General features: G+C 44.8%; 1 protein-coding gene across 1 annotated transcript; it reads right to left on the bottom strand.

Moving 5' to 3' along the window:
• Positions 1–1,749: 1,749 nt before the first annotated feature.
• LOC311138323 (troponin T, cardiac muscle-like) lies at positions 1,750–22,940 on the bottom strand (the record flags this gene model as incomplete). Its single annotated transcript, XM_084173006.1, has 7 exons — positions 22,830–22,940; positions 22,563–22,640; positions 21,938–22,039; positions 21,750–21,862; positions 21,374–21,464; positions 1,995–2,012; positions 1,750–1,785 (listed from the first exon to the last, which is right to left on the bottom strand). The coding sequence occupies exons 1-7, from the start codon at positions 22,926–22,928 to the stop codon at positions 1,750–1,752; spliced, it is 537 nt and encodes a 178-aa protein (XP_084029132.1). The 5' UTR covers positions 22,929–22,940.
• Between the last annotated feature and the right edge of the window lie 4,639 nt (positions 22,941–27,579).

The following is a 27,579-nucleotide window of genomic DNA, read 5'->3' as shown; positions in this document are numbered from 1 at the left end:
ATCCATCCCCACAGAACATGAGTCAGCTGAGATCATTCTTAGGACTACTGACATACTACGCAAAGTTTGTGCCAAACCTAGCTAACATGTTAAAGCCACTGCATGAGCTTTTGAACAAAAACAAACAGTGGAAGTGGACAGACAGATGTGAGGAGGTCTTCAAGAGAGTGAAAACAGCCTTAGCTCAGTCAGAGGCCCTAACCCACTTCAACCCCAACTTGCCATTACAGTTGGCATGTGATACATCGCCTTATGGCGTTGGTGCGGTTGTCTCACACATCATACCATCAGGTGAAGAAAGGCCAATTGCTTTCGCATCACGGACCTTAAGTAAAGCCGAGAGCAATTATGCACAGATAGAGCGTGAAGCACTCGCCATTGTGTTTGGAGTTAAGAAATATCATCAGTTTCTGTTTGGTTGACGGTTCACACTGCTGACGGACCATAGACCCCTCACCTCCATCTTTGGTCCCCACACAGGTATTCCGTCGCTGGCAGCCAGCCGTATGCAGCGATGGGCGTTATTGTTATCTGCTCACCAGTACGATATCAAGTAGAGAAGGTCTGAGCAGCACTGCAATGCAGATGGCCTCTCAAGGCTTCCCTTACCTGTCGCACACACTGAGCACTCCCAGGCTGAAATCTTCTACTTCAAGGAAGTGACAAACGCCCCAGTTACATCTGTCCAAGTGAAAAAGTTCACCCACACTGATCCAGTGATGTCTGAGGTCGTGGACATTGTCACTCGTGGAAAAGAAGGAGAGATGTCGGACAGCCTACAACCTTACCTAGTGAGGAGAAACGAGCTCACAGTTCAATTTGGATGCTTGCAATGGGGTTTTCGAGTCATCATACCGCCGCCACTGAGAAGGCAGGTGCTTGAAGAACTCCATTCAGGGCACTGTGGCATGGTGCGAATGAAGGAGATTGCACGCAGCTACTTTTGGTGGCCAGGTCTGGATGCAGCTATCGAAGACAAGGTCAAGTCATGTTCTGCATGTCAAAAGATGAGGAACATGCCTCAGCTAGTGTCACTACACACATGGGACTTCCCAGAGGAGCCTTGGCAGCGGGTCCACATAGACTATGCAGGCCCACTGGAGGATGGTATGTTCTTAGTCGTAGTTGACGCACACAGCAAATGGCCTGAGGTCACAGTGATGAAGAGCACATCAGCGGAGATAACCATCGAAGAGCTACAGTCAATTTTCAGTCGCTTCAGCTTGCCAACGCAACTCGTTAGTGATAATGGCCCCCAACTGGTGTCTGAAGAGTTCCGGTCATTCTTGAAGCAAATGGAATTCAGCACATCAACTCAGCGCCGTATCACCCTGCAACGAACGGCCTCGCTGAAAGGTTTGTCCAAACGATGAAGCAAGCTTTAAAATCATCACAAGGGAACGGCTCCATCAATAGGCGTCTAAACACCCTCCTGTTAACCTACAGAAACACTCCCCACGCTACAACCAAAGTGGCATCCACATCAGCCATGATGAAAAGACAGCTTCGCACGCGACTCGACCTCCTGAGACCTCCAAAGACGAGACAGGTTGTACAGACGCAACATAGAGCACAGGTGGAGAGACGGAGCAAAGCAAAAGACAGAAGCTTCATAGCTGGAGAGAGAGTTCTTGCTCGGAACTACTGCAAAGGTCCAAAGTGGATACCAGCCACAGTGGTTGCACAAACAGGGCCTGTGTCCTACACAGTTCACACACCGGAAAACATAATCTGGAGGAGACACGTGGATCAACTGTTGCCAGGAACCAACCTCAGAGATGACTCCTGTCAAGTGACAAACAAAGATCAGCTACAGGAGACCTACCATGACTACGAGCTATCACCTGAACATCCACTGCAGCAACCTACCAATGTGGAAAGTGCTCCAGACTCACCTGAACCAGCCAGAGTGCCTACCCAGGGTACTGTTGCACCCCAGTCTGGGCATACACCATCACCACTCAGACTCAGAGATAATGTGACTGTAGACTCACCTGTACGTCGTCATTACCCTGCAAGAGAAAGACGGCCCCCTGACAGGTTGACTATTTAGTACAGACTAACCTCCGACATTGGGGCAGAATACACCCCAGGGTTAAGTCTGGGGACTGAGGCAGTCAACCCTCTATCCCTAGTTTAGAAAAGGTTATTCTGAAAAGTTCATTTATTTACATTAAGAAAACAATAGGCCAAATTGTGAATATTAACTTTTTCCTTATGAGTCATCAAAGGTAAAGGGGGAGGAATATGTTGTGTATTGATATTCTAGTTTTGTCCCTTTAGGGCACCTGTAACCCCCCCTTGCTTACCTAGGTTGAAATGCTTGAAATGTTCTTCCTGTGAAACGCATTAAAACAATGCCCACGTTAATTTCTACTCCCGTCTCATGTCCTGTCCTTATATTAGTTGTATAAGTAATACAGTGTGCTATACAACATTATTGTATTTGGTTCAAGATATATGCTTGCTGATGATCCCCAATTTAATTTGTCGATGAATAGAACGCATGTAGAGCAAGTGAAACAAACTAAACTACTAGGCGTCATGTTGAACACAGCTCTATCATGGTCAGAACACATAGATAGTATTGTTATTAAGATGGGTAAGGGAATTGCTGTTACAAGAAAATGTTCAGAGTATGTAACATCTAGTACTCTGAATCAGGTGATTCAATCCCTGGTCCTATCACACCTAGAGTGCTGTCCAGTTATATGGTCATCTGCAGCAAAGAAATATATAAACAAAAGCTCCAAATCGCACAAAACAGGGCTGCCAGATTAGCTCTTCATTGCTCTATCAAAACAGGGCTGCCAGATTAGCTCTTCATTGCTCTATCAAAACAGGGCTGCCAGATTAGCTCTTCATTGCTCTATCAAAACAGGGCTGCCAGATTAGCTCTTCATTGCTCTATCAAAACAGGGCTGCCAGATTAGCTCTTCATTGCTCTATCCGTATGAATATTATCCAAATGCATCAGAATCTCTCAGGGCTTCACGTTGAAAACAAATTACTATCCAGTCTTCTGATTTTCTTTAGGAATGTTATATTTTTCAAAAAAAACACAGTATTTTTAAGACCAGTTAGTACACACTAGCAACACGCATAACCATCAAACCAGACAGGTAAATTCAGGGCATCTAAGACAACCCAAGCCAAGGACAAATCGCCTTAAATCTACAGTTCTATATAGAACAATAGCTGACTGGAACTCTTTACCAATCCATATTTCTCAGGCAAAAAGTAAATCCACCTTCAAGAAAATACTAAAAGAACATCTAATGCGATAAACCATGTGACAGGAAATAGAAAGCATCAACTGAATGTTAAATGTGTTACCTGTCAGTTATTTTAATTGTCTGTATTGTCTACTTGTTAAATGTTTGTAAAGTCTTAATTTGTAATTGTTTGTAGTGTCTTATTAATTGGTGGTGGAACCCAGGAAGATTAGCTAACGTTACAGCGTTAGCTAATGGGGATCCTAATAAAAAATGCACAAAGAAATTTCACCTAACCCTAACCCTTACCTTAACCCAGCATTTCCCAAATTAGGGGTTGCAACCGCATGTGGGATCGCCTGAGTTTAAAATGAGAGAAACTCTACCCATCTCGGTGACACTTCCTTTTAAGGGGTCCTTATTACAGTGTAATAACGTGTGTAGATATTAATAGTTAACTCTAATGACTCATAGTTAAAATGTACTAACAACATTTACCTGGTAGTAATTGCGGTCTCTGATTAGAGAAGTGTAACAATGAATGCTTGTTACCGTTCTTGTTACAAATGGGCAGGTTTCCACTAAATTCACCAACTTAGTGTTTCTCTTCTTCTCAGCTGCATCCGATTCATTAACAACTGTGACAAAGGTTGGGATCCCTTGTGGATGCGCTGGGTGTCTGAGAGATTATAGCATATGCTCAATAGGCTCCAATTACTTAACCATGAATGTGCACTGTTCAAAATATATCTCCACTCAGTGTTGTTGCTAGCACTTGCCCCCAAAATAAAGCGTACCATCTGGGTTAACTTGGTTGAGATTACGAAAACAAATTTAGTAGCAAATGTAATGTTTGCCTAAGTACAATGTAATTACTACATTTACATTACATTTACGTCATTTAGCAGACGCTCTTATCCAGAGCGACTTACAAATTGGTGCATTCACCCTATAACCAGTGGGATAACCACTTTACAATATATATATATATATATATATATATATTTTTTTTTTTTAAGAGGGGGGGGTAGAAGGATTACTTTATCCTATCCCAGGTATTCCTTAAAGAGGTGGGGTTTCAAATGTCTCCGGAAGGTGGTGAGTGACTCCGCTGTCATGGCGTCGTGAGGGAGCTTGTTCCACCATTGGGGTGCCAGAGCAGCGAACAGTTTTGACTGGGCTGAGCGGGAACTATGCTTCCGCAGAGGAAGGGGAGCCAGCAGGCCAGAGGTGGATGAACGCAATGCCCTCGTTTGGGTGTAGGTACTGATCAGAGCCTGAAGGTACGGAGGTGCCGTTCCCCTCACAGCTCCATAGGCAAGCACCATGGTCTTGTAACAGATAGGAGCTTCAACTGGAAGCCAGTGGAGTGTGCGGAGGAGCGGGGTGACGTGAGAGAACTTGGGAAGGTTGAACACCAGACGGGCTGCGGCATTCTGGATGAGTTGTAGGGGTTTAATGGCACAGGCAGGGAGCCCAGCCAACAGCGAGTTGCAGTAATCCAGACGGGAGATGACAAGTGCCTGGATTAGGACCTGTGCCGCTTCCTGTGTAAGGCAGGGTCGTACTCTCCGAATGTTGTAGAGCATGAACCTGTAGGATCGGCTCACCGCCTTGATGTTAGCGGAGAACGACAGGGTATTGTCCAGGGTCACGCCAAGGCTCTTCGCACTCTGGGAGGAGGACACAACGGAGTTGTCAACCGTGATGGCGAGATCATGGAATGGGCAGTCCTTCCCCGGGAGGAAGAGCAGCTCCGTCTTGCCAAGGTTCAGCTTGAGGTGGTGATCCGTCATCCATACTGATATGTCTGCCAGACATGCAGAGATGCGATTTGCCACCTGGTTATCAGAAGGGGGAAAGGAGAAGATTAGTTGTGTATCGTCAGCGTAGCAATGATAGGAGAGGCCATGTGAGGATATGACAGAGCCAAGTGACTTGGTGTATAGCGAGAATAGGAGAGGGCCTAGAACTGAGCCCTGGGGGACACCAGTGGTGAGAGCACGTGGTGCGGACACAGCTTCTCGCCACGCCACTTGGTAGGAGCGACCGGTCAGGTAGGACGCAATCCAAGAGTGAGCCGCGCCGGAGATGCCCAGCTTGGAGAGGGTGGAGAGGAGGATCTGATGGTTCACAGTATCAAAGGCAGCAGACAGGTCTAGAAGGACAAGAGCAGAGGAGAGAGAGTTAGCTTTAGCTGTGCGGAGAGCCTCCGTGACACAGAGAAGAGCAGTCTCAGTTGAATGACCAGTCCTGAAACCTGACTGGTTAGGATCAAGAAGGTCATTCTGAGAGAGATAGCAAGAGAGTTGGCTAAAGACGGCACGCTCAATAGTTTTGGAAAGAAAAGAAAGAAGGGATACTGGTCTGTAGTTGTTGACATCAGAGGGATCGAGTGTTGGTTTTTTGAGAAGGGGTGCAACTCTCGCTCTCTTGAAGACGGAAGGGACATAGCCAGCGGTCAAGGATGAGTTGATCAGTGAGGTGAGGTAGGGGAGAAGGTCACCGGAGATGGTCTGGAGAAGAGAGGAGGGGATGGGTTCAAGCGGGCAGGTTGTTGGGCGGCCTGCAGTCACAAGTCGCAAGATTTTATCTGGAGAGAGAAGGGAGAAAGAAGTCAAAGCATAGGGTAGGGCAGTGTGAGCAGGACCAGCAGTGTCATTAGACTTAACAACCGAGGATCAGATGTCGTCAACCTTCTTTTCAAAGTGGTTGACGAAGTCATCCACAGAGAGGGAGGAGGGGGTGGGGGGGGGGGGAGGATTCAGCAGGGAGGAGAATGTGGCAAAGAGCTTCCTAGGGTTAGAGGCAGATGCTTGGAATTTAGAGTGGTAGAAAGTGGCCTTAGCAGCAGAAACAGATGAAGAAAATGTAGAGAGGAGGGAGTGAAAAGATGCCAGGTCCGCAGGGAGTCTAGTTTTCTTCCATTTCCGCTCAGCTGCCCGGAGCTCTGTTCTGTAAGCTCGCAGTGAGTCATCAAGCCACGGAGCTGGAGGGGAGGACTGAGCCGGCCGGGAGGATAGGGGACACAGAGTGTCAAAGGATGCAGAAAGGGAGGAGAGGAGGTTTGAGGAGGCAGAATCAGGATATTGGAGGGAGAAGGATTGAGCAGAGGGAAGAGATGATAGGATGGAAGAGGAGAGAGTAGTGGGAGAGAGAGAGCGAAGGTTGCGGCGGCGCATTACCATCTGTGTAGGGGCAGAGTGAGTAGTGTAGGAGGAGAGCAAGAGAGAAAAGGATACAAAGTAGTGGTCGGAGACATGGAGGGGAGTTGCAGTGAGATTAGTAGAAGAGCAGCATCTAGTAAAGATGAGGTCAAGCGTATTGCCTGCCTTGTGAGTAGGGGGGGACGGTGAGAGGGTGAGGTCAAAAGAGGAGAGGAGTGGAAAGAAGGAGGCAGAGAGAAATGAGTCAAATGTAGACGTAGGGAGGTTGAAATCCCCCAAAACTGTGAGGGGTGAGCCATCCTCAGGAAAGGAACTTATCAAGGCGTCAAGCTCATTGATGAACTCTCCAAGGGAACCTGGAGGGCGATAGATGACAAGGATATTAAGCTTAAATGGGCTAGTGACTGTGACAGCATGGAATTCAAATGAGGAGATAGACAGATGGGTTAGGGGAAAAATTTAGAATGTCCACTTGGGAGAGATGAGGATTCCTGTGCCACCACCCCTCTGACCAGATGTTCTCGGGGTATGCGAGAACACATGGTCAGACGAGGAGAGAGCAGTAGGAGTAGCAGTGTTTTCAGTGGTAATCCATGTTTCCGTCAGCGCCAGGAAGTCGAGGGACTGGAGGGTAGCATAGGCTGGGATGAAGTCAGCCTTGTTGGCAGCAGAACTGCAGTTCCAGAGGCTGCCTGAGACCTGGAACTCCAGGTGTGTGGTGCGTGCAGGGACCACCAGGTTAGAGAGGCAGCAGCCACGCGGTGTGAGGCGTTTGTGTAGCCTGTGCGGAGAGGAGAGAACAGGGATAGGCAGAGGCATAGTTGACAGGCTGTAGCAGATGGCTACAATAATGCAGAGGAGATCGGAATGAAATGATCTAAACGTCTGGGAAAGGAGAGAGCAGGGCCTCCCTCACCAAAACTCCCAAATATAACTCTCCCAACTTCCACCTCAGAAACTATAATTGTTTCACTGAACCACCCGAATAAAACTCTCCCAACTTCCACTTTAGAAATTAGAATTGTTGTAAACTACAGCGGTTCAATGTTTCAAGGAATAGACTCAACTTACTTTATTCAGCTAGCTAACTATGACGCCATAGCTAACTAGCATGCTAGCATCCAATAACACACAGTTTAGCACCAATACTTGGTTACAACAAACTACCAATAGTGTGTTAACACACTAAACAGATAATTCGTGTCCATGTCTAGTTCCTTTCATAACGCAGCAATAATTAAACGTTGGCTAGCTATCACAAAGATATTGTATTTAGCTGCTACAGTACAGCTAGCTGGTAGTGTTGGCTAGATAGCAATGGCTGCTGTGTTGACTTTGTTTGAAAAACGGCGTCGCTGCGAACGAATGTAGCTGGCTAAAAGGATATTGTATTTAGTTGCTACCGTTGCTAATAGCTACTCGCCAGCTAGTCCAGGAGGTGAGTTAGCTAGCTAGCTAGCTTCGTGCTACACCCGGCACCGCCGAATACAATACTAACCTACAATAATTACATACAATAACTACCCACAACAACCCACGATGCCTACCTACAATACCTAACTACAATCTAAATACATAGTTTAAGCCTTACTCGACAAAGCCCAAGCTATGTATAAAGCCAAACTTACCCGACGCCAGCTGTCTGGGTGGCAGACAAGAAGACATTGGTCTTCTGCAATCAGTAGCTGTAATTAAGTACAGTAGCTACTAACTACCTAACGTTAATGCTTCAGATAATGAGGTTAGAAAAACAGCTGAATGGTAGGTAGCTAGCTGACTTAATTACAGGTACTCTTACGCGTGAAATAACATTGGAAACAACTATCCACAGTTGCTAAAAGTTACCAGTAGCTACCCGCTAGCTAGCTAGCTTTATTGGTCCAGGTAGTGGGTTAGCTAGCCTCGTGCTTCACCGGGCTCACTCGAATACAATACTTACCTACAATAATTACCTACAATAACTACCTAAATAAACTACCTACAATACCTAACTACAATACCTACCTACAATCTAAATACATGGTTTAAGCTTTACTCAACACCATATATGAAGCCAAGCTTACCTCCTGCTAGAGAAAACACAACCTCACCCGACGAGTGTGACACAAAGCTTGGTTGAATAATACTAGTTGTTACACAGGATTTAGATAGTTAAAAGGAATTGTATCTTGAGGAGTACTTACTTCTAACTAATGTGTACTTATACAGCACATTACCCATCCTGACAAGCTGGCCCTCAATTTGCGCGAAAAAAAATTGTTAAATCATTTAATGGTGTATTTGACAATTAAATTAAATTAAATATTTTTAGACAAAGTAATAAACAGTTATGGTTGAAATTGTGAGATAGTAATTTGTGCTTACCAAATTGTAAGCTTGGTTGAATAATGGTTTATAAATGCACTTAAAATGGTCCTAAGACAAACTCTTATTCCATCATGTAACCGTGCACTGTTGAAGAACATTCTCACTTTTGGATGTGATGCATTGGTGCAATGATATATTTATCCCAGGAATTAAGGCATGTCAAGGAATTAAGTCAATGGGTGTTTTTTAAAATGCATACATACTACCGTGCTCCGAGCACGCAAATTGGAGCATGTGAGGGTCGGAGTGTATGTCCAAATCAAAGTATGCGAAACGGAGCACGGAGGGCACTTCTCGAATGCATACTCCGTTTGTACATATTTTGAAGCATGCATCGATGCAAGCTTTAACGGAACGTATGCAAAGAAATATGATGCAACCACATAAAAATGACACTAATTTTCTTGAAATCAAAGGCAGCCATTATTTGAGCGGAAGCGAGAGAAAATACACTCCGACTTCAGAATTAAATGTTGCCTATTCACATCTCATATGTTTCCTGACAACAATATTTTATCTTGCTACATTAATAAATACATGCAGTGTTAATGTTGGCATGTTTACCTGCCTACAATGTCCACTGTTGTGTACGTAGATCGTAAGCCCATAGTAAGTCAATAGAGCTAACTGGCTAGCTACTACTGTTAGTTAGCCAGATAGCCACGAAGAATTGTTAGCTAGCTACCCATGAAGAATTGACATCTACCATGGATAACATTGGTTTTAGGTCATTTTTGCTTCTTATACTATCTGGTTAGCTACATTATTACGATTCACATATAGCTAGCTGATAGTTATGAAGTAAAACATTTACTTTGTGTATATCTTGTTTCGTCTCTATTGCCATTGTCCTGGCTAGAATTAGGAAGGTTCAGTGAATGGGTAAGTCCATAGTAAGTCAATAGGGCTAACTGGCTAGCTAGCTAAGAGTGTGCAAAGCTGTCATCAAGGCAAAGGGTGGCTATTTGAAGAATCTCAAATATAAAATATATTTTGATTTTTTAAAAATGTATTTGGTTACTTCATGATTCCGTATGTGTTATTTCATAGTTTTGATGTCTTCACTATTATTGTACAATGTAGAAAATAGTAAAAATAAAGAAAAACATTTGAATGAGTAGGTGTTTTGACCGGTAGTGTATATATATATATATATATATATATATATATATATATATATATATATATGTGAGGATGAATTAGGCTGTTTGAGAAGGTTTGAATCCTAAGCAACCTGCACACCCATTGTTTGAAGTACAATAGACCAACATACGTAACTACTCTAGTAGGTCAAAGCTGTGTGCTGGAAAACCTTTGGTAGGGCATGGGTGAAGTACACATTGTGGTGCTTGTGAATTTCCTTTATTTTTCGGTTTCAGGCCCATGCCTACTTTTTTAGTTTTTCATTATATGAATGATCAGGTTATGTCTTAAGTCATGATGGTTTTGCCCTGATACCCAACTCTGAATTGTGAGGTAAATGGTCTGTATTTGGCATTATGTGATATGTGTATCAGGGGCGAATGTTTAGAATATTGAGGTGACGTTTTCTTTACTGAAAGGGGTAAGGGTGGTCATAACAATGTTCAGCATTTTGTTTCCTCCATTGCAACACTACAAAGGTCATCCTCTTACCTTCTTAGTCATCTATGCTGTTGCTCATCACAAGTGAGGAAAGAGACTTTCAAACTCAAATGTTTTGGTTTCTTTTGATACATTCCCCCTGAAATAACAATCCACATAAGTTACTTCCAAATGTGTTTTCAGAAAAACATTATATTTGTCACACAAGTCTTCCTTGTCTGTAGAGTACCAGGATGTCCATTGGGCAAGGCTTACAAGTTGTCAATGCCAGGAGGTTTGTCATTATTGATCGATAACAATAATTTTTCCACCTCTCCCACACTAACTTTACAAAATTCAAACTTGCAATGCTTTTCTTTCGTTATTTGTTTTTTTATGCATGAATACGATGGCTCACTGTACATTGTTAGCATTTCCTGCCTAAGTTTGACCACTTTGCCATTAAAGTAATCATTAAAATAATTGGCAACATCAAATGGTTTTGTGATGAATAAGCCATATGATTCGATGAAAGATGGAGTTGAATTTGTCTTTCTACCCATTATTTCATTTAAAGTACTCCACAGTTTTATATAATTGATCTTGGCTTCATAATACAGTTTCTTCTTCTTTTTGTTGAGCTTAGTCATATAATTTCTCAATTTACAGTAAGTCAACCAGTCAGATGTGCAGCCAGACTTATTAGCCACTCCTTTTGCCCCATCTCTCTTACAACCATACAGTTTTTCAATTCCTCATCAAACCATGGAGCTTAATAGTTATAACAGTCAGTTTCCTAACAGGTGCATGTTTATCAATAACTGGAAGAAGCAATTTCATAAATTCATCAAGTGCAGCATCTGTATGCTCCTTATTAATCACATTAGACCAACACATATTTTTGACATCATCCACATAAGAGTCACAGTTAAATCTTTTTTATGATTTCTTATACACTATTTTAGGTCCAGCTGTTGGAACTTTGGCTTTCCTGGATATAGCCACTATATTGTGATCACTGCATTTAATGGGTACGGATACAGCTTTAGAACAAAATTCTACAGTATTAGTAAAAACGTGATTGATACATGTGGATGATCTTGTTCCTGTAGTGTTTGTAAACACCCTGGTAGGTTGATTAATAACCTGAACCAGATCACAGGCACTGGTTACAGTAAGAAGCTTCCTCTTGAGCAGACAGCTTGATGAAAGCCAGTCAATATTCAGGTCCCCAAGAGAGTAGACCTCTCTGTTTACATCACATACACTATCAAGCATTTCACACATATTATTTAGATACTGACTGTTCACACTTGGTGGCCTATAGCAATACCCCACAAGAAAAGGCTTTAGATGTGGCAAGTGAACCTGCAACCACAACACTTCAATAACACGACATAAGATATTCTCTAAGCATTACAGGGATATGGTTCTGAATATATACAGCAACACCTCCCCCATAAGCATTTCTGTATCTTCTGTAAATGTTATATTCTTGTATTGCTACTGCTGTATCATCAAATGAATTATCTAAGTGAGTCTCAGAAATGGCTAATATATGAATGTTATCTGATGTTAGCAAGTTATTGATTTCATGAACCTTATTTCTAAGGCTACATATATGAATATGGGCTATTTTCAGTCCTTTCCTTGGTAGCTTATCAGAGATAGACATAACACTGGAAAGAGCAAACAAAGCAAGATAAAAAAATATACATTCAGCAGGGGTTGAAGCTGGACACATGCTCGTCGAACATCTCATTCCAAAATCATGGGCATTAATGTGGAGTTGGTCCCCCCTTTGCTGCTATAACAGCCTCCACTCTTCTGGGAAGGATTTCCACTAGATGTTGGAACATTGCCAAGGGGACTTGCTTCCATTCAGCCACAAGAGCATTAGTGAGATGGGCACTGATGTTGGCTCGAAATTCATCCCAAAGGTGTTCGATGGGGTTGAGGTCAGGGCTCTGAAGGGCTGTCCCCGAAAGTCATCTGTTCTTTTGACCAATCGATTGGTCTAAATTTTTTAACGTGTATTTTTTCCATATATAGACACGCCATATGTGTTTAAATGAAATCAACTATATACATTGAGCTTGTCTGATGCTTTAAGCTTACTGTTTGATTAAATAAGACAAATGCCTCAAGAGGGCGATCAGAGATCTAGATAACCAGAAGAAAAAAACCTGACCCAACTATTCTCCTCCCGCTCTTACTGGCTTTTGCACATTCTGCCATTACCCTCCTGAAGTTGCCGGTAATAGTCTACACGAGGAGTCGGCAAACATTCAACCCTGTGGAATGCCAATTTATCTTACCATTTCTCCCGATCTGCGTGCCAGTTATGGTTTTCATATGCACATTTTCGTGAAACAGTTTCATTTAATTTATAATAACTCTCAAAATCATTGTCTTGTGGTTAATAAAAATTATATCCAAATCTAAATGAAAATGATACTTGAAACATTGTATCAACTATTAACTTGGGTCCGGCCCAAAGCTTGCGCTAGCCAACTTGCAACATTGTATAAAATATTCTGGGCCCTCAGAGTTTCCAGCGCCAGTGAGCTCTGGACAAACACAGCTGTAGGCTATTTGCGCAAGGGATAAGAAGTAGTGTTTGACTTGGGCAGGAGCTCACCGGAGCTGAGTACCGCACTTCACATTTTCTACTGCTTGAGCTCCTGTTCCTCTTATAGAATATTAGCTCAAAAGTATTGTGGCGCTCCTGCACCTAAATATAGACAGTACCAGCACCCGAAATGAGCACCGGAACATATTTCAGTCCAAGTCAAGTACTGATAAGAAGTAATCAGGTAGGCCTATTTTATGACTTTTCCGCTGGATCAGAGCATGACATATTTCCCTTTCACACTGTGTGTTTGCTTGCTGTTTGAGGTGAAGAAAACATTACTTAGAGAAGCTCCACAGGTCATTAGTGGTGGTGCGTTAAGCCAATTAGAAATACTATCAGATCCCCAAATGGGCATATTTACAGTGAGGGAAAAAGGTATTTGATCCCCTGCTGATGTTGTACGTTTGCCCACTGACAAAGAAATGATCAGTCTATAATTTTAATGGTAGGTTTATTTGAACAGTGAGAGACAGAATAACAACAACAAAATCCAGAAAAACGCATGTCAAAAATTTTATAAATTGATTTGCATTTTAATGAGGGAAATAAGTATTTGACCCCTCTGCAAAACATGACTTAGTACTTGGTGGCAAAACCCTTGTTGGCAATCACAGAGGTCAGACGTTTCTTGTAGTTGGCCACCAGGTTTGCGCACATCTCAGGAGGGATTTTGTCCCAGTCCTCTTTGCAGATCTTCTCCAAGTCATTAAGGTTTTGAGCCTGACGTTTGGCAACTCAAACCTTCAGCTCCCTCCACAGATTTTCTATGGGATTAAGGTCTGGAGACTGGCTAGGCCACATGTACTATGCTACAATGTAGGATGTCAGCATTCGGTTCACCTCCCCAGATATTTGATACACATTGATGTTTTATACAATTTTGATAGTATTGATGTGGTTTACACCCAGATTGAAGTGGGACTGAGTCCGGCATGTTTGTGCAGGTCTGAAACCAGTGAGAAATAGCTACTTTGATGTATAACACCGTTAACTTACAATTCCAACAGTGTGTGGCCCGCAGCCATATAATAACTGTTTCCTGTCCTTCTTAGTACATACAGTACTGACATGCTCAGGCTAGTCAATATCCAGGCTTTTAATATTGTTTTCTAGAGCCTGGGAGCTAAACCATCAGATAAGACCTAAATATAGAATCTATTAGATACGCTACATGTAGGGCTGGCATGTTTACAATACCAGTGTTGGGTGTTCTGTATTTTATTGTAAGGCGTATTACTAGTGGTGACCTCACAGGTAGATTTGGGGCCTTTCAGATGTTGCGGTTCCATTGTACCCCCTGTGTGTGTGTGTTTCTGTGTGTGCATACACTTGTGTGAGTGTTGTGTGCATGTTGGCGTGCGTGCATTTGTTGTTTTGGTTGTTCAGCTATAGGCTGCTCTCTTCTGATACAGTTTTCTTTAACCCCAGACCTTTGTTGTCTGGTTTGAGGTGGGCCGGGTGTCCCACAGCGCCAGCCCCTCTCAGCCCCTCTCAGCCCCTCTCAGGGTCAGCCTGCAGCTGTCAGCAGATTCATTTCAAACAACTGGGAACGGGCGGAGAGTGGAGGGGATGGAAAGACAGGAGGGGGCAGAAACTTGATGAGGCTCAAGGTGAGCATCTACATTGGGACAGGCTTATCAGTCTTAGCAGGGTATTATCAATGGCTGAAACACTACTGGATGAAAACTAGCAGGGTATTATCAACGGCTGAAACACTACTGGATGAAAACTAGCAGGGTATTATCAACGGCTGAAACACTACTGGATGAAAACTAGCAGGGTATTATCAATGGCTGCAACACTACTGGATGAAAACTAGCAGGGTATTATCAATGGCTGCAACACTACTGGAAGAAAACTAGGCCCAATATTTTGGGTCGAGGGTTCAGGGAAGAAATGATCAATTGATAGAATTGATGAAATGTACAAGATACAGTATAGGAGGAAATGATGATTCTAGGGATATGTTGTGTATGTATAGGAATGATCTATACTGAACAAAAATATAAACACAACATGTAAAGTTTTGGTCCAATGTTTCATGACCCCTCTGCAAAACATGACTTAGTACTTAGTGGCAAAACCCTTGTTGGCAATCACAGAGGTCAGAAGTTTATTGTACAGTGGGGAAAAAAGTATTTAGTCAGCCACCAATTGTGCAAGTTCTCCCACTTAAAAAGATGAGAGAGGCCTGTCATTTTCATCATAGGTACACGTCAACTATGACAGACAAATTGAGATTTTTTTTCTCCAGAAAATCACATTGTAGGATTTTTAATGAATTTATTTGCAAATTATGGTGGAAAATAAGTATTTGGTCACCTACAAACAAGCAAGATTTCTGGCTTCTTCTTTAAGAGGCTCCTCTGTCCTCCACTCGTTACCTGTATTAATGGCACCTGTTTGAACTTGTTATCAGTATAAAAGACACCTGTCCACAACCTCAAACAGTCACACTCCAAACTCCACTATGGCCAAGACCAAAGAGCTGTCAAAGGACACCAGAAACAAAATTGTAGACCTGCACCAGGCTGGGAAGACTGAATCTGCAATAGGTAAGCAGCTTGGTTTGAAGAAATCAACTGTGGGAGCAATTATTAGGAAATGGAAGACATACAAGACCACTGATAATCTCCCTCGATCTGGGGCTCCACGCAAGGTCTCACCCCGTGGGGTCAAAATGATCACAAGAACGGTGAGCAAAAATCCCAGAACCACACGGGGGGACCTAGTGAATGACCTGCAGAGAGCTGGGACCAAAGTAACAAAGCCTACCATCAGTAATACACTACGCCGCCAGGGACTCAAATCCTGCAGTGCTAGACATGTCCCCCTGCTTAAGCCAGTACATGTCCAGGCCCGTCTGAAGTTTGCTAGAGTGCATTTGGATGATCCAGAAGAGGATTGGGAGAATGTCATATGGTCAGATGAAACCAAAATATAACTTTTTGGTAAAAACTCAACTCGTCGTGTTTGGAGGACAAAGAATGCTGAGTTGCATCCAAAGAACACCATACCTACTGTGAAGCATGGGGGTGGAAACATCATGCTTTGGGGCTGTTTTTCTGCAAAGGGACCAGGACGACTGATCCGTTTAAAGGAAAGAATGAATGGGGCCATGTATCGTGAAATTTTGAGTGAAAACCTCCTTCCATCAGCAAGGGCATTGAAGATGAAACATGGCTGGGTATTTCAGCATGACAATGATCCCAAACACACCGCCCGGGCAACGAAGGAGTGGCTTCGTAAGAAGCATTTCAAGGTCCTGGAGTGGCCTAGCCAGTCTCCAGATCTCAACCCCATAGAAAATCTTTGGAGGGAGTTGTAAGTCCGTGTTGCCCAGCGACAGCCCCAAAACATCACTGCTCTAGAGGAGATCTGCATGGAGGAATGGGCCAAAATACCAGCAACAGTGTGTGAAAACCTTGTGAAGACTTACAGAAAACGTTTGACCTGTGTCATTGCCAACAAAGGGTATATAACATCCAGGCTCTGTCGCAGCCGGCCGCGACCGGGAGACTCATGGGCGGCGCACAATTGGCCCAGCGTCGTCCAGGGTAGTGGAGGGAATGGCCGGCAGGGATGTAGCTCAGTTGATAGAGCATGGTGTTTGCAACGCCAGGGTTATGGGTTCGATTCCCACGGGGGGCCAGTATAAAAAAAAATGTATTCACTAACTGTAAGTCGCTCTGGATAAGAGCGTCTGCTAAAAGACTAAAATGTAAATGTAATAACAAAGTATTGAGAAACTTTTGTTGTTGACCAAATACTTATTTTCCACCCTAATTTGCATATAAATTCATAAAAAATCCTACAATGTGATTTTCTGGAGAAAAAAAATCTCATTTTGTCTGTCATAGTTGACGTGTACCTATGATGAAAATTACTGGCCCCTCTCATCTTTTTAAGTGGGAGAACTTGCACAATTGGTGGCTGACTAAATACTTTTTTTCCCCACTGTAGTTGGCCACCAGGTTTGCACACATCTCAGGAGGGATTGTAGGTAGGTATTGTAGTTAGGTATTGTAGGTAGTTTATCTAGGTAGTTATTGTAGGTTATTGTAGGTAAGTATTGTATTCGGCTGAGCCCGGTGAAGCACAAGGCTAGCTAACCCACTACCTGGACTAGCTAGCGGGTAGCTACTGGTAACTATTAGTTGTGGATAGTTGTTTCCAATGTAATTTCACGCTTAAGAGTACCTGTAATTATGCCAGCTAGCTACCTACCATTCAGCTGTTTTTCTAGCCTCATTATCTGAAGCGTTAACGTTAGGTAGTTAGTAGCTACTGTACTCAAAAGGTAGCTAGCTTGTTGCTACCTGGATAGCTAACTAAACAATAGCTGGAACGACCTAGCTTTAATATTTGGAGACGCTTTCTCTCCGTTGGGACAGACGCGAACTGGCTGAATCGATTAAGTGGCTAGCTTTGCACTTAACTGGCTAACAGTAGCTACTAAGGGTAAGTTATAACCTACATTTATTTGTGTTTTGTTTTTACATAATGGTAACCAGAGTCGTTCAAGGGAATTCGGGACATGGGTGACTAGTTAACATTAGCTTGGCTCTCTCTGTGTGTACATAGTCCCCTGTAGCTCAGTTGGTAGAGCATGGCGCTTGCAACGCCAGGGTTGTGGGTTCTTTTCCCACGGGGGGCTAGTATGAAAATGTATGCTCTCACTAACTGTAAGTCGCTCTGGATAAGACAAATGTAAATGTAATGTAAATGTGTGTTCGTGCCGTGAGAGGAGGTGTTGGTTCGTTGGCAGTGAGCAATGGCTAGCTAGTATGAATAAGTTGACGACGTACTCACTCCCTGTCATCTTTTCACTCCCTCCTCTCTACATTCTCTTCCTCTGTTTCTGCTGCCAAAGCCACTTTCTACCACTCTAAATTTCAAGCCTCTGCCTCTAACTCCAGGAAGCTCCTTGCCACCTTCTCCTCCCTGCTGAATCCTCCTCCTCCTCCCCCTCGCCCTCCCTCTCTGTGGATGACTTCATCAACCATTTTGAAAAGAAGGTTGACGACATCCGATCCTCATTTATTAAGTCAAATGACACCGCTGGTCCTGCTCACACTGCCCTACCCTATGCTTTGACTTCTTTCTCCCCAACAACCTGCCCGCTTGACCCTTTCCTTCCTCTCTTCTCCAGACCATTTCCGGAGACCTTCTCCCTTACCTCACCTCGCTCATCAACTCATCCTTGACTGCTGGCCATGTCCCTTCCGTCTTCAAGAGAGCGAGAGTTGCACCCCTCCTCAAAAAACCTACACTCGATCCCTCCGATATCAACAACTACAGACAAGTATCCCTTCTTTATTTTCTCTCCAAAACTCTAGAGCGTGCCGTCTCTAGCCAACTCTCCTGCTATCTCTCTCAGAATGACCTTCTTGATCCAAACCAGTCAGGTTTCAAGACTGGTCATTCAACTGAGACAGCTCTTCTCTGTTCACGGAGGCTCTCCACAATGCTAAAGCTAACTCTCTCTCCTCTGCTCTTATCCTTCTATACCTATCCGCTGCCTTTGATACTGTGAACCATCAGATCCTCCTCTCCACCCTCTCCAAGTTGGGCATCTCCGGCGCTGCTCACTTTTGGATTGCGTCCTACCTGACAGGTCGCTCCTACCAGGTGGCGTGGCGTGAATCTGTCTCCGCACCAAGTGCTCTCAACACTGGTGTCCCCCAGGGCTCAGTTCTAGGCCCTCTCCTATTCTCTCTATACACCAAGTCACCTGGCTCTGTCATATACTCACATGGTCTCTCCTAACATTGCTACGCAGACGACACACAATTCATTTTCTCCTTTCCCCCTTCTGATAACCAGGTGGCAAATCACATCTCTGCATGTCTGGCAGACATATCAGTGTGGATGTCGGATCACCACCTCAAGCTGAATCTCGGCAAGACGGAGCTGCTCTTCCTCCCGGGGAAGGACTGCCCGCTCCATGATCTCGCCATCACGGTTGACAACTCCATTGTGTCCTCCTCCCAGAGTGTAAAGAACCTTGGCGTGACCCTGGACAACACCCTGTCATTCTCCGCTAACATCAAAGCGGTGACCCGATCCTGCAGGTTCATGCTCTACAACATTCGCAAAGTACGACCTTACCTTACACAGAAAGCGGCACAGTCCTAATCCAGGCACTTGTCATCTCCCGTCTGGATTACTGCAACTCGCTGTTGGCTGGGCTCGCTGTCTGTGCCATTAAACCCCTACAACTTATCCAGAACGCTGCAGCCCGTCTGGTGTTCAACCTTCCCAAGTTCTCTCATGTCACCCCGCTCCTCCGCACACTCCACTGGCTTCCAGTTGAGGCTCGCATCTACTACAAGACCATGGTGCTTGCCTACGGAGCTGTGAGGGGAACGGCACCTCCTTACCTTCAGGCTCTGATCAGACCCTACACCCAAACGAGGGCACTATGTTCATCCACCTCTGGCCTGCTAGCTCCCCTACCTCTACGGAAGCACAGTTCCCGCTCAGACCAGTCAAAGCTATTTGCTGCTCTGGCACCCCAATGGTGGAACAAGCTCTCCCACGACGCCAGGACAGCGGAGTCACTGACCACCTTCTGGAGACACTTGAAACCCTACCTCTTTAAGGAATACCTGGAATAGTATAATGTAATCCTTCTACCCCGCCCCCCCCCCCTCCCCCATAAAAAAAAATAAAAGTTCATAAATTGAATGCACCAATTTGTAATGGATAAGAGCGCCTGCCAAATTATGTAAATGTGAATTGATTTTGTCCCACTCCTCTTTGCAGATCTTCTCCAAGTCATTAAGGTTTCGAGGCTGACGTTTGGCAACTCAAACCTTCAGCTCCCTCCACAGATTTTCTATGGGATTAAGGTCTGGAGACTGGCTAGGCCACTCCAGGACCTTAATGTGCTTCATCTTGAGCCACTCCTTTGTTGCCTTGGCCGTGTGTTTTGGGTCATTGTCATGCTGGAATATCCATCCATGACCCATTTTCAATGCCCTGGCTGAGGGAGGGAGGTTCTCACCCGAGATTTGACGGTACATGGCCCCGTCCATCGTCCCTTTGATGCGGTGAAGTTGTCCTGTCCCCTTAGCAGAAAAACACCCCCAAAGCATAATGTTTCCACCTCCATGTTTGACGGGGGGGATGGTGTTCTTGGGGTCATAGGCAGCATTCCTCCTCCATCTATATGTGCTTTCTTGAGCAGGGGGACCTTGCGGGCGCTGCAGGATTTCAGTCCTTCACGGCGTAGTGTGTTACCAATTGTTTTCTTGGTGACTATGGTCCCAGCTGCCTTGAGATCATTGACAAGATCCTCCCGTGTAGTTCTGTGCTGATTCCTCACCGTTCTCATGAGCATTGCAACTCCACGAGGTGAGATCTTGCATGGAGCCCCAGGCCGAGGGAGATTGACAGTTATTTTGTGTTTCTTCCATTTGCGAATAATCGCACCAACTGTTGTCACCTTCTCACCAAGCTGCTTGGCGATGGTCTTGTAGCCCATTCCAGCCTTGTGTAGGTCTACAATCTTGTCCCTGACATCCTTGGAGAGCTCTTTGGTCTTGGCCATGGTGGAGAGTTTGGAATCTGATTGATTGATTGCTTTTGTGGACAGGTGTCTTTTATACAGGTAACAAGCTGAGATTAGGAGCACTCCCTTTAAGAGTGTGCTCCTAATCTCAGCTCCTTACCTGTATAAAAGACACCTGGGAGCCAGAAATCTTTCTGATTGAGAGGGGGTCAAATACTTATTTCCCTCATTAAAATGCAAATCAATTTATACCATTTTTGACATGCGTTTTTCTGATTTTTGTTGTTGTTATTCTGTCTCTCACTGTTCAAATAAACCTAACATTAGAATTATAGACTTACCATTTCTTTGTCAGTGGGCAAACGTACAAAATCAGCAGGGGATCAAATACTTTTTTCCCTCACTGTATATAAAGAGTTTTGACAGTAAATACAACCATCGACCATATTTCTTATCAACATATATCTTTATGTTTATCTTGGATCACAGCCAACTGACTTTTCTATATCTCCCTGTCAAGTCCATTCAAGTGAGATATACAGTAGTTTCCAGATCTTGGACGAACTTCAGAGTGTGCGGTTTTGTGGTATTTTGTTAATTTTATGCAAAAGCATTATATACATCTATACTCATGTCACTTTATAGTACAGGTATTAGCAAGGCTGTTGTGAATCACATGCGCAGGTTCGAGTGGTCCTCTGTAGCTCAATTGGTAGAGCATGGCGCTTGTAATGCCAGGGTAGTGGGTTCGATCCACGGGACCACCCATACGTAAAAATGTATGCACGCATAACTGTAAGTTGCTTTGGATAAAAGCGTCTGCTAAATGGCATATTATATTATGCATACTGTTTACTCAGTTTGACACTATAGCCTAAAGTCTAGAATGAAAAGAATGTGTAAATCTTACATCATATTTCTGCCGTGAGTGTTGGTACTGCAGATCAAATTTCTCTGCCTCAAGCTGATATATCCACTTCCACAGGTCAGCAGCCTTCTCTCTATATGGAGTGGAAATAACATAACATAGGGGAAATTAGGAAGAGCCTATAATTCTGCTCAGAGGTTAACTGAACATCTGTGGCATAATAATAATAATAATAATAATAATAATAATTTGGTGCGTTTATTTGTCCTATTTCACACATGTACAAGTGTGTATAATTAATAATGAGAGAGTAGTTAATCTGGTTAGGTAAGATTTTAACATATTAATTATTGGAGAATGTCCCTCACACTGTTATCAGAACTACATGCCAGTGTAAAGTTCTTCTGAACCCAGTTACATTAGTTTGTCCTGTTTGAGATGGTCAATATTCAGCTCCTTTCGCCGTTCACTTAAGATCGCTCTCTTCTTCTCTCGCTCTGTTTTCATTTTTGGCCTGCCATTCTTTTCTGTCTGTAGTTATAATAAAAATAACAGACATTAGCTCTGATAACTGCTGTAGTGGTGTTTTAGGATGATTTCGGTCACCTTATACCCGCTGGACTGCAAGTTGGTGAGGACCTTCTTTTTATTGGCGTCATCCTCGGGTTTCTTCTTAAATTCCTCTTCCTCCTTCCGTGCCCTTTCGTCCTGGAGATGAGAGAAACGTACAACATTACTACAACATTACCACAAAATTACCACCACACAACCCAACATTACTACCACATGACCACAGCATTACTACAACATTCTACAACATTACCACAACATTACCACCACACAACCCCACATTACTACTAAATGACCACAACATTACTACAACATTACTACAACATTACCACAACATTACCACCACACAGCCCCACATTACTACCACATGACCACAACATTACTACAGCATTACTACAACATTACTACAACATTACCACCACATAACCCCACATTGCTACCACATTACCACACCATTACTACAGCATTACTACAGCATTACTACAACATGACTACATCATTACCACAATATTGCTACAGCATTACCAAAACATCACTAAAACATTACTACAACATTACCACAATATTACTACAACATTACTACAGTTGTCCTACTTTCTACTAATATACAGCGTTCCATGCTGTTCACTTCCCTTCCTTGTGTCGCTATGGGGATACTCACGTTTGTTCTGTTTTGACGCTCCTTTTCATTCTCTGTTCGGATCCTCACCTGCTCTGCTCTCTCAGACCTGCGCTTATCCTGAGATCTAGGCACAGAGAGGATAGTAACAGATTAGAAGCCAGTGATCCCCATCCCATAGATATTTAATTCCTATTATATCACAGACCATAACCTTATTACAAGTATTTGACTGGAACTGTACGTGAAGCAATGACAGAGCAACCAGCAGGCTATCTGTAGCCTACACAGAATGTGACAGTATCTCACAATACCATCAGTGAGGTCGATGAGCTCCTCTTCATCTTTTTGGCGGCTCTCAAAATGGGCCTCAATAAGCGTCTGCAGCTCAGTCAGGTCCTTCTCCATATGCTTGCGGTGGAGATCCTACAGGCAGGACAGGGTCAAGTGTGAGAGGTCAGAAGACAGGGTGAGAGGTCAGGGAGGACCTAGTCAGTTGCTTGAGTCAGAAGTTGCACTTAACCACAGATCTCGGATCAGATAACCCTTACAACCCCATGCTAGACTTAACCATTAGGCATTGAAGAAATATCTGAGACTGTCCACGAAGAACAGCTGTTTTCCATATGGGTAGGGAAAGACCACTTTCTCTCCACTTTCTCTCCATCTAGCATTTTGGGAGGCACTAGAACAGTCATGACGGCTGGTTTGAGGAGGATACAAAAGCATTGGCTTTGAAATGTGCTCCTGAACCTTTTTGGAGTTCAGGTTATCCATTATACTTTTGGTTCAATATACTCACTTTGGTTTAGATTTTGTACCATCTTCCCAAGTGGGAAAAGGGAGTTTTCAGGTATTGACAAAATAAAATGTAGGCCTACTTGCAAAACTGGTTTTCCCAACCAAACAATATCTGTTTCACATTCAAACAACCCCCCCCCCCCCCCCCCCCCCTCCCTTCCCCTCATAACCAGGTATTGATTATCAACTGTTCCAGTCCTACTACCCCCCACCCCCAGCCGGTCCTACTACCCCCCAGCCAGTCCTACTACCCCCCACCCCCAGCCAGTCCTATTACCCCCCAGCCAGTCCTACTACCCCCCACCCCCAGCCGGTCCTACTACCCCCCAGCCAGTCCCACTACCCCCCACCCCCAGCCAGTCCTATTACCCCCCAGCCAGTCCTACTACCCCCCACCCCCAGCCGGTCCTACTACCCCCCAGCCAGTCCCACTACCCCCCACCCCCAGCCAGTCCTATTACCCCCCAGCCAGTCCTACTACCCCCCACCCCCAGCCGGTCCTACTACCCCCCAGCCAGTCCCACTACCCCCCACCCCCAGCCAGTCCTATTACCCCCCAGCCAGTCCTACTACCCCCCAGCCAGTCCTACTACCCCCCACCCCCAGCCAGTCCTATTACCCCCCAGCCAGTCCTATTACCCCCCAGTCAGTCCTACTACCCCCCAGCCGGTCCTACTACCCCCCAGCCAGTCCTACTACCCCCCAGCCAGTCCTACTGCCCCCCAGCCGGTCCTACTACCCCCCAGCCAGTCATACTACCCCCCAGCCAGTCCTATTACCCCCCAGGCAAGTCCTACTACCCCCCAGGCAGTCCTACTACCCCCCAGCCGGTCCTACTACCACCCAGCCAGTCATACTACCCCCCAGCCAGTCCTATTACCCCCCAGGCAAGTCCTACTACCCCCCAGGCAAGTCCTACTACCCCCCAGCCAGTCCTACTACCCCCCAGCCAGACCAACTACCCCCCAGCCAGTCCTACTACCCCCCAGCCAGACCAACTACCCCCCAGCCAGTCCTATTACCCCCCAGGCAAGTCCTACTACCCCCCAGCCAGACCAACTACCCCCCAGCCAGTCCTACTACCCCCCATCCAGTCCAACTACCCCCCAGCCAGACCAACTACCCCCCAGCCAGTCCTACTTCCCCCCAGCCAGTCCTACTACACCCCAGCCAGACCTGCTACCCCCCTGCCAGTCCCGCTATCCCAGCTCACATCTCTCCTCTCCTGGGTGTATTGTCCCATATCCATTTACAAGCCTTTCTAACACAGGGTCCGTCATGCATTTCAAGCAGTTGCTGGCAATGGTGATGGATTTAGCTAGCGATGCAGTTAACCCACGCTATATGACCGCCAATCTTTTGTTTTAGATAATCAGTTGAGATAAGACTGTGGTATTGAACAACACTGCATTGTCTGGTTCAGCCTGCATATGTGTGAGTCATACAACATAAGAAAGGTGTGCAGGTGTGGTTTAGGTGTGTCCAGACCTGATTCGCTGTTATCTTCCTGAGCCCCTAGGGAAAGAAACAGATTCTCCAGTATTTTACCACCCTGATTAAACACTCTCCCTTCCAGATTGTATACATTGTAGGAGGTGGGGTATCTCTTTCAACCCAGAGCAGATTAAATTATTACAGGGACCCACCCTCCTGACAAAACAGTTAAACTTTTAATAACACACTACATACAGTAGCTTCCACCTGCTCTTTCCATGACATAGACTGACCAGGTGAATCGCTCTGGATAAGAGCGTCTGCTAAATTATGTAAATGTAAATGTGAATCCAGGTGAAACCTATGATCCCTTATTGATGTTGTTTTTTAAATCTACTTCAATTAGTGTAGATGAAGGGGAGGAGACAGGTTAATAAAGAAGGATTTTGAAGCCTTGAGACAATTAAGACATGGATTGTGTATTTGTTCTATTCAGAGGGTGAATGGGCAAGACAAAATATTTAAGTGCCTTTGAACAGGGTATGGTAGTAGGTGCCAGGCACGCCGGTTTGAGTGTGTCAAGAACTGCAACTCTTCTGGGTTTTTCACTCTCAACAGTTTTCCGTGTGTATCAAGAATGGTTCAACACCCAAAGGACATCCAGCCAACTTGACACAACTGTGGGAAGCATTGGAGTCAACATGGGCCAGCATTCCTGTGGAACGCTTTTGACACCTTGTAGAGTTCATGCCCCGACGACATGTACATCCTCCTTCTCTTCTGCAAACTCCTCCTCCTCTACAAATTCCTCTGCAACTTCCTCTACCTCCTCCTCCTCCTGTTCTGCAACCTCCTCCTCCACCTCCTCCGCCACCTCTTCTTCCTCTACCACCTCCTCCTCCTTCTCCTCTGCAACATACTCCTCCTCTACCTCCTCCTCCTTCTCCTCTGTAACCTCCTCCTCCACCTCCTCCGCCACCTCTTCTTCCTCTACCACCTCCTCCTCCTTCTCCTCTGCAAAATACTCCTCCTCTACCTCCTCCTCCTCCTCCTGTTCTGCAACCTCCTCCTCCACCTCCTCCGCCACCTCTTCTTCCTCTACCACCTCCTCCTCCTTCTCCTCTGCAACATACTCCTCCTCTACCTCCTCCTCCTTCTCCTCTGCAACATCCTCCTCCTCTACCTCCTCCTCCTCCTCCTCTGCAACCTCCTCCTCCTCCTCCTCCTCCTCCTCCTTCTCCTCTGCAACCTCCTCATCCTCCACCTCCTCTGTTGCAAAGCAAGCGCACATTGTGAGCACAGCAGAGCATTCTCCAGCCAAGACAGTAGGACCATAACTAACGTGCTAACAGAAGAGCAAAGTAGTACTTCTACTAATTCTATACAGCATTCTATTATTCTGTTTGAATCAATGGATCAAAGCAATTCTTTCTGCCAGTTTGTCAACCCTTTTCTCTCACAGCTTGATTGAGTGTAACAGCATAGCTGAAATGTATCTTCTCGTTGGATTGGTGTCCTCAGTGTGAGCAGCACTCCAGTGAGAGTGATACAGCTCTCTACAGCTCTCTCATTGTTGTAGTCAGTGCATTTCATGGCTGAATATCAAAGGTCACCATTGATTCCCCAGTCAGAGTGTCAGTGACAGTGCAGCGGTCGGCAACACTAACTCTGTGGCTCTGCTTAGAGGGAAACATGAACCACATCAACAAACCAAGAGTGGCATTGTGCATCTTTTCCCTAGGGTCCCCTATTCTGGACTGATAGCACTCTAACACCAGTTCTAAAGTCTCTAGCTCGATATGGGGTTGAGACAAAAACAGGTGCTGGTTGAAGTCAGGCCTAGCTGGGCCGCGCCGTAGCCCAACAGGATGGCCACAAGATGGGAAAGAAACAGAGATAGGACCCAGGCACCAGCACACTTTTCAAGTAAAAGACAGAAAGAATCCCCCAGGGAACATCCTTAAGGAGGCAGGCAGAGACAGAGAGGCAGAGGAGGGGAGTGGGGTGGGGGCAGTCAATCCGGTCCCACACATGTCCCGGATTGTATGGGACAGTCACTGCATTTTTTGCTCTTTGTCCCACATCTCGCAAACCATGTCCTGCATTTTATCAACAAATTAAAACACCAGAAATATATGAAAAAAACATTGATTTGTCCCATATTTCAGTCAGACTTCCTATTATTTTGATGAGAATTGACATTCCAACCAGGCTCTTTTGCAGTCACGTTGTGCTTATGACTATATATATATATATATATATATATATACATATATATATATATATATATATATACAAAAGTAAGGAAATAGCTGTATTAGACTGAAAGATATAAGCTTATTTTGTCAAATTTGAGGCTCTCCATGCTCATTATTTGCAACATTCAATATATTTGCTGCTACTTCTTCACTCATTTAGCATTTTTACATTTTAGTCATTTAGCAGACGCTCTTATCCAGAGCGACTTACAGTTAGTAAGTGCATACATCATTTATTTGTATTTTTCATACCCCCCGTGGGAAACGAACCCACAACCCTGGCGTTGCAAACGCCATGCTCTACCAACTGAGCTACATCCCTGCCGGCCATTCCCTCCCCTGCCCTGGACGACGCTTGGCCAATTGTGCGGCGCCCAATGGGTCTCCCGGTCGCGGCCGGCTACGACAGAACCTGGATTCGAACCAGGATCTCTAGTGGCACAGCTAGCACTGCAATGCAGTGCCTTAGACAACTGCGCCACTCAATCCCATTTTAAAAGTGTTTCACATTCCCTGTGACCAACCAGAAATGTTTAGTTGGCCAAATATTCCCAGATTTGCATAAG

This window comes from Coregonus lavaretus, assembly GCF_964263955.1.
Source record: "Coregonus lavaretus genome assembly, chromosome: 12".
NCBI classification, from domain to species: domain Eukaryota; kingdom Metazoa; phylum Chordata; class Actinopteri; order Salmoniformes; family Salmonidae; genus Coregonus; species Coregonus lavaretus.
This window is presented reverse-complemented; position numbering and strand designations above follow the sequence as displayed.